Source organism: Oratosquilla oratoria, chromosome 33, assembly GCF_046742065.1.
Source record: "Oratosquilla oratoria isolate Oo_2021 chromosome 33, ASM4674206v1, whole genome shotgun sequence".
Classification (NCBI taxonomy): Eukaryota; Metazoa; Arthropoda; class Malacostraca; order Stomatopoda; family Squillidae; genus Oratosquilla; species Oratosquilla oratoria.
Window position 1 is genome coordinate 48,731,017 of NC_134809.1, and position 7,798 is coordinate 48,738,814.

The following is a 7,798-nucleotide window of genomic DNA, read 5'->3' on the forward strand; positions in this document are numbered from 1 at the left end:
TTTAATACATATATTGAATTCTAAATGTTGAGCAGGAATCAATCAACCATCTAGATGAATCATGAATGTGGTATATGAGATTGCAACAAGAGAATATTTTGACTAAGTAATGGAACTTCATGGTTGTGTTTGTGCAAAGCAGTATTGAATATCGATTAGTGATAAGTGTATTAAGATAGTGCCTTGATTAAGTAGAGTTATGTAATTTTATTTAGTATCGATTTGTGCAAAGCAGTATTGAATATCTATCAGTGATGAGTGCATTAAGATAGTGCCTTGATTAAGCAGAGTTATGTCATTTTATTTAGTATCGATTTGTGCAAATCAATATTAAATATCGATAAGTGATAAGTGCATTAAGATAGTGTCTTGATTAAGCAGAGTTATGTAATTTTATTTAGTATCGATTTGTGCAAATCAGTATTGAATATCTATCAGTGATAAGTGCATTAAGATAGTGCCTTGATTAAGCAGAGTTATGTAATTTTATTTAGTATCGATTTGTGCAACTCAGTATTGAATATCGATAAGTGATAAGTGCTTTAAGATAGTGCCTTGATTAAGCAGAGTTATATCATTCTATTAGTATTGATTTGTGCAAATCAGTATTGAATATCGATAAATGATAAGTGCAATAAGATAGTGCCTTGATTAAGCAGAGTTATATCATTCTATTAGTATTGATTTGTGCAAATCAGTATTGAATATCGATAAGTGATAAGTGCATTAAGATAGTGCCTTGATTAAGCAGAGTTATATAATTTCATTTAGTATCGATTTTGTGCAAATAAGATTTGAATATCGATTAATGATAAGTGCATTGAGATAATGCTTTAAGTAATGAGACTTCATGATTGTATTTGAACTAAGCAGAGTTATGCAATTTCTATTAGTATTGATTTGTGCAAATCAGTATTGAATATCTATCAGTGATGAGTTCATTAAAATAGTGCTTGGATTAAGTAATGAGACTTTACGATTGTATTTGAACTAAGCAGAGTTATGCCATTTCTATTAGTATCGATTTGTGCAAATCAGTATTGAATATCGATAAGTTATGTAATTTTATTTAGTATCGATTTGCGCAAATCAGTATTGAATATCAATTAGTGATTAAGTGTATCAAGATAGCGTTTTAACTGAATACGTGGACTTAAAATTTGTATTTGAACAAGGCAAAGTTTTCCAGTTTCTATTCTACTATTGAATTGTGTAAGTTAGTAGTGAACATTCCAAATTAAACAAGATGGAGAAAGCTATTGTTATTCAGTTAAGGAGGTATCTAAAATCTAATGGTCAATTGAGTTCTGGCAATAAAGCAGAACTTATGAGTAGGATACAAAAGTTTATCATAGACGAGAAATTGGAATTAGATGAAGTGATTAAGGAGATAGTTCCTGACACAAAAGAAGTGGAGGAAACGAAGGACGTGACTGTAAGACCAGTAGATATCCTTTCTCAGATGGCAGGAAGCGATGTTGATGATCAAAATTGAAGAAGGGGTTGGAAAAGGAACTGCATAGACTAAAACAAGAGCAAGATAGGCTTGACTTAGAAACATAATTAGAATCAGCTGAGGCAGAATTAAAGGCTTAAAGTAAATTAGAAAGTACTATACATCATAATTTATCAGATGATACTCGTGATTGCCAAAGTGCAAATTGTAATGAAGATGGCCAACAGACGAATAGAGACATGATTACGACTTTAATGACCAAAACCACGATGCCTGTTCATGTAATTACTAAATCTAGTGGAGAATACGATAATTACTTTGAATTTTTCAGGGATATCGACATGTTAATTGATAGCAAACGTGTGTCAGATAATGAGAAATTACAGTATCTTAAGCAGTATAACGGAGGTAAACCACACAAAATAAATAGAGCATGTTTACATTTAGCTCCAAGAGAGGGTTATCAAAAGGCCAGAAGCGAGTTAGAGAATAGATATGGAAATAAAGAACGAATAGCTTCGACTTATAAAGATAAAGTTCTTGCTTGGCCTGAAATGAAGGAAGAAAATGTTGAGATGTTGGATGACTTCATCATTGAATTAGATTCATGTATAAGTGCTATGTCCGGTATACATTGTGGACTTTTAGAATTACAGAATCCTAGGACTTTACGTCAGTTAGTTGGGAAATTGCCCAGGTATCTACAGGATAGATGGAGGAGAATAGCTGACGAAATAACTGAGAACGGGAGGCTACAGGGTATTAAATATTTTGTCAAATTTTTGGAGAAAGAAGTAAGAATATTAGATAATCCAACATTTGGGAGACGTGTTATGGAATGATTTAGAGACAGGAGAGTAGAAGCCAGCATATAGAATTCTAATTGAAAGTTAAATTACAAAAGAGGTACTAACTCGAATGATAGGAGGGTTCATGTCAATGTGACACAGAAAACCAGACTTTCTTGTTGGTTATGTCAGGAAGGACACGTCATTGATGTATGTTCTCAACTAAGAAGGTTAACTTATGAAGAGAGATTAGACAAAATTTACAGTCTAGGGCTTTGTTTCAATTGTTTAAGGAAGGGACATAAAACATCACAGTGTAGAGTAGTTCGAATTTGTGAGTAATGCGGTGGTTCACATCTTACAATTATGCATAGGTCGAAATAGAATTCTAGAGATGAAGGAGGAGACGAAGCAACAGCAACTGCTGTGGTCACTAATCAGGTTGATGATTCTCGAGTTCAAGTATTATCTAGTCAATTGAAAGGTTCAGTGGGAGGCACTACTGCCATCCCTGTTCAAGTGGAATTGAATGATAAAGTTGTTGATACTAGATACTATCTTGACAATGGTAGTTCTGTTACATTTTGTAGTAAGAATTTACTGAAGAAACTTGGAGTAACAGACATGAACTATCAGCCACCTACATTGCAAGTTAGCACAATGATAGGAACAAAGGGAATGTTTTATCTTAATGTTGAAGGGATGTCTGTAGCTGAAGTTGAAGGAAACAACCAGGTTAGATTACTACCTGTATTTGCAGTGAATAAACTTCCTCTTAGTCAAAGTCATAGTATTAGAAAGAATGATATAGAGAAGTGGGAACATTTGAGGAAGTTAGAGTTTGATCATATTGAAGGAGAGGTAGAGATTATGGTAGGAAGTAATGTACCAGAGGCTTCTGAGCCTTGGGAGGTAGTGCATGCAGAGAAGGTAGGAGATCCGTATACTGTGAGAACACGTTTAGGGTGAGTCATTTGTGGAATATTAATAGACAGTGCTCAAGAAGTCACTGTGAATAACATGTTACATTTTGTAGTAAGAATTTACTGAAGAAACTTGGAGTAACAGACATGAACTATCAGCCACCTACATTGCAAGTTAGCACAATGATAGGAACAAAGGGAATGTTTTATCTTAATGTTGAAGGGATGTCTGTAGGTGATGTTGAAGGAAACAACCAGGTTGCATGCAGAGAAGGTAGGAGATCCGTATACTGTGAGAACACGTTTAGGGTGAGTCATTTGTGGAAGATTAATAGACAGTGCTCAAGAAGTCACTGTGAATAACATAAAGGTAGCTGATAATTATTTAGATAAGATCATTGAATTCAATTGAACCTAGTGTAGAATAATAAAAAAAAAATGTTATAATTTGTCGAGTCTGGGTGTAAGCAAGTGACTAATGGAAAGTATGAGATCCCTTTACCAATGAAAGAGAAACCGATAATAGTTCCTGATAGTGAGCCTATGGCGTTTGAAAGACTTCAGCGGTTAAGGCGTAAATTCAAGGATGACGAATTATAATATTCGTCATCCTTGAATTTACGCCAGTATACGGCAGTATAAGCAGTTTATGATCAACCTACTAGAGAAAGGGTATGCCGAAAAGGTTCCTACGTGTGATGTGAAGAACCAACAAATATGGTGCATCCCACACTTTGGGGTACGTCATCCTACCAAATCAAATAAGGTACGTGTAGTATTAGATTGTGCAGCCCGTGTAAATGACTTGTCCTTAAATTATCTATTACGACAAGGACCTGATATAAGTAATCTTCTATTGGGTGTCCTGAGATTTAGACTTAGACTACATGCATATACCGCAGATATAGAGACTATGTATTATCAGGTCAAAGTTCCTGAAAGTGATAGAGATTACTTGCGTTTCTTGTGGTGGAAAGAGGGGCAAATAGGAGGTGATATATTTAAACTACGAATGACTTCTCATCCATTTAGCGCTAGTTGCTCTCCTGGCATAGCAAATTGCGCTCTAAAACGAGTTGTACTAGATTACGGTAGTCAGTTTCATACATCAGTAAGCGAGATAGTTCTCAACAATTTCTATGTAGATGATCTTTTGGTGTCATCCGATGACATTAATGACTTAATTGACACCAGTGTTAATGTGATAGATCTTTGTAGGAAAGATGGGTTCAATCTGACAAAGTTCAATAGTAATTCTTTTAGATTTATGAACAGCTTATCAAAGGAGAAATGTAGTGATAGTGTGGAACAGTTAATCAGAAATAAAGATATGGAAAGAAAAACATTAGGACTAAATTTGTCTCTTATTCAAGATAAAATAAGTATATCACTTAACGTTGATGCCATATCTAGCACTAAAAGAGAATTATTAGCTGTCATTGGCAATGTTTACGACCCATTAGGTATGTTAGCTCCAGTTGTTTTAGAAGGAAGAATATTGCTACAGAATTTATTTAGAGAAGGCATTGGATGGGATTGTAGTTTTACCGAACCTGATAAAGGACACATAAATGCATGGATGTCAAGGTTGAATAGGTTCAAAGTGTTTATTATTGATCGTTGTACAAAGAAAGGTATAACATCAGAAGTGGAGTCAATTCAGTGTCACATATTTTATGACTCTAGCGAACTAGCGTATGGTTCAGTGGCATATCTGGGATACAAACATGTTGATGATAAGATCCAGTGTAGTTTCATTTTAGGAAAGGCTAAGGTAGCTCCTTTGAAACCATTTACTATTCCAAGACTCGAATTGGTTGCAGCCACACTTGCCATTAAATTGAAGAATGTGATAGTGAGAGAAACCTTTATAGATAAGCCAAATTTATATCTGAACAGATTCAACTACAGTGTTAAAATACCTAAATAATGATCACATAAGATTTAAAAAATTTGTAGCCAATCGAGTGTCTCAGATCAGAGAGAACTCTGAGGATGTCTGTTGGATATATGTAGCAAGCAAAGATAACCCTGCAGATGATGCTACGAGAGGGAGACAAACGAGTAGATGATCTGAAGGACTCGCTTTCTCGTCTCAAAATGAAGAAGTGTGGCCAGATCAGCCGCAGATAAGCAAGGCCGATTTGTCTAATCTTGAAATCAAAAAGGCTTTTAGAGTCGAAGTAGAACCGAAACAAACCGATACAGCTAATCCTGTAATGTTATATCTAGTGAGTCATTATTCTTCATGGTTTAAATTGATTAGAGCATGTACCTATCTTATACTATTTGTCATATATTTGCAAAAACAAAGAGTGTCATTTGCCGAACTTAATCTTCGATTAATGGATGTTGCTGAAGAGAGAGTAATTAGATTTGTGCAAAACTGTTGTTTTGCAAAGGAGATTACCTGCTTATCAAAAAATTAAATGATTAACCTTTCCAGTTCTATAAAGACACTCAAACCGATGTTGCTGAATGGTATACTCCGGGTAGGGGGTAGACTAGTGAACTTAGAATTACCCTTGGATGTGAAACATCCTATTACTCTTCCTCATGAACACAATGTGACTAGTTTAATCATTGAACATTATCACATTAAGGTGGGACACATGGAAAGGCAAGCTGTGTTGAACCAGTTGAGACAGAAATACTGGGTAATTAAGGGTAATTCAGCTGTAAGGAAAGTACTGTCCAAATGTGTTACTTGTAGGCGTTTCAAGAGTCCAAGAATCACCCAAGAGATGGCATCTTTGCCTGTAGCCAGAGCAAATGTGAATCAGAGACCGTTTTTTGTGACTGGAGTCGATTGCTTTGGGCCATTCTTTGTGAAAAGAGCACGATCTCAAATCAAGAGCTATGGATTATTATTCACATGCCTCTCCATTAGAGTTATACATCTTTAAGTTTTACATGATTTAATGGCAGAGAGCGTGATAAATGCTTTTATCAGGTTTGTATCCAGACGGGGTACAGTGATCACGTCACAAACTTCATTGGAGCATCGAAGGTATTGAAGGAGCATATTATTGTGCACCAAATTGGCATTGAATGAGCCAAAAGAGGTGTGGACTGGGTATTCACTCCACCTGGAGGTTCTCACTATGGTGGTGTTTTTGAGAGAATGATAGGTGCAGTCCGGAGAGTTTTGGAAGTTGTAGTAGGCACACAGACTTTATCTGATGATAGTTTGAGTACATTTTTTGCGAGGTTGAGAATACGATTAATAGTCGTCCTCTCACTGTAATATCGAGTGATGTAGACGATTTTGATACTTCTGTAGTTATACTTGACAATCAAGAAATGCTCTGCGAGAGCAGAAAGAAGTGGAGACAGGTCGAATACTTGGCAAGAGAGTTTTGGCGGAGATGGCAATTAGGGTACTTGCCTTGCCTACAGGAACACCAAAAGTGGCTTAAGATAAATAGAGATCTCAAGGAAGGGGATGTTGTATTGATGGTAGAGAATAATACACCACGTAGTCATTGGCTTTTAGCCAAGGTTGTGAGATCGATTGAGAGTAAAGATGGGTTGATTATACAGGTGGAAGAAGCACGTGGTAAAAGACTATATAAGCGACCTATTTCTAAACTTATACTGCTATTAGAAGGTGATTCAAGATAGAACTTCGTGAATCCCGTCAGTGGTTTCGTAATCCTAGGGGATCACAAGGGGGAGGGTGTGAGTGCCAATTGCCTGATGTCTGGAATTGTCATATTGTATTGGTATATTATACATATGAATTATACAAATCAAGCTAACTGCAGCTCACGGCGTATAATGTTTGATTTAAGTATGTACTTTACAACATATAGAATATAATATTGGAAATGTATATGTTTGGAATTGAGTCATTACATTGGTTAATTATGTATAATAAAATTGTGTTGTGAAATTATGCTAGAAGATAATGGTATTGTTATGAAGAAATATAGTTAATTAATTTACGCTCCCGTTGTATTGTTCCGTGATAGAAAGTAGTGTTATTGTGGTGTTAATGAGTGCTATAGAAAGTATTACTGTATGGTGACGGTATACTGTATGTGAGTCAATGAAATATTGTGTACTGTAAACTATGAACCGAAGAAGACATGCGTGGGTTATTATAGTGGTGGAATTGTTACCCTCTGAATGCACTGAGTAGTGACGTGAATGGCGCCGGTAGTAGACCACTTCTGAGCGTTCCCTTTAGTGGAGAAGACGTGTGTTGAGCAAGTAGCCTAGGGAACCCCTTTTGGTGAGCATTAAGTGAGAATGTTTCTGTAATATGTTTGAATATGCAATAGTAAGTCAAATGTAGAAGTCACATCATTGATATCGTATATTTGGTTTGTCAGACCATGTATGGATGGAGATAGTAAAGAGCGGATTTATGATGAGCCATGGCGGCGAAATTAATCATGATATGTGGTCATGTCAAGGTTAAATCGATTGTTTGGAGTATTGAATCATGGTACAAAAGATTCGATAATGAAATGTATTTAATTATTGATTGTGATGAAATGATTGTCAATGTAATCTATTGGTTATCAATGCAAACATTTGATTATGAATGGTATTTACAGATACCATAGTCTGTAGGAGATACAACATCGAGCCCGAGGGTAATTAAAGATTATGCGTATGAAACA

At 35.7% G+C, this 7,798-nt stretch overlaps 1 protein-coding gene across 1 annotated transcript; it reads left to right on the top strand.

Annotated features, from left to right (window-relative positions):
* The first annotated feature begins 1,695 nt into the window (after nt 1–1,695).
* On the top strand, nt 1,696–6,791 carry LOC143017993 (uncharacterized). The gene is made up of 7 exons (XM_076173031.1): nt 1,696–2,250; nt 2,629–3,209; nt 3,281–3,476; nt 3,805–5,022; nt 5,771–5,955; nt 6,096–6,177; nt 6,378–6,791. The coding sequence occupies exons 1-7, from the start codon at nt 1,696–1,698 to the stop codon at nt 6,789–6,791; spliced, it is 3,231 nt and encodes a 1,076-aa protein (XP_076029146.1).
* Nucleotides 6,792–7,798: the final 1,007 nt, after the last annotated feature.

Excerpts from the sequence above, each read along its gene's own strand:
- LOC143017993 (XM_076173031.1), top strand. The coding sequence starts at position 1,696 with ATGATTACGACTTTAATGACCAAAACCACGATGCCTGTTCATGTAATT. Across the intron at positions 3,210-3,280 it reads ACTGTGAGAACACGTTTAGG|TAAGAATTTACTGAAGAAAC; the intron begins GTGAGTCATTTG and ends TACATTTTGTAG. Across the intron at positions 5,023-5,770 it reads TTAAATTGAAGAATGTGATA|GTGGGACACATGGAAAGGCA; the intron begins GTGAGAGAAACC and ends TATCACATTAAG.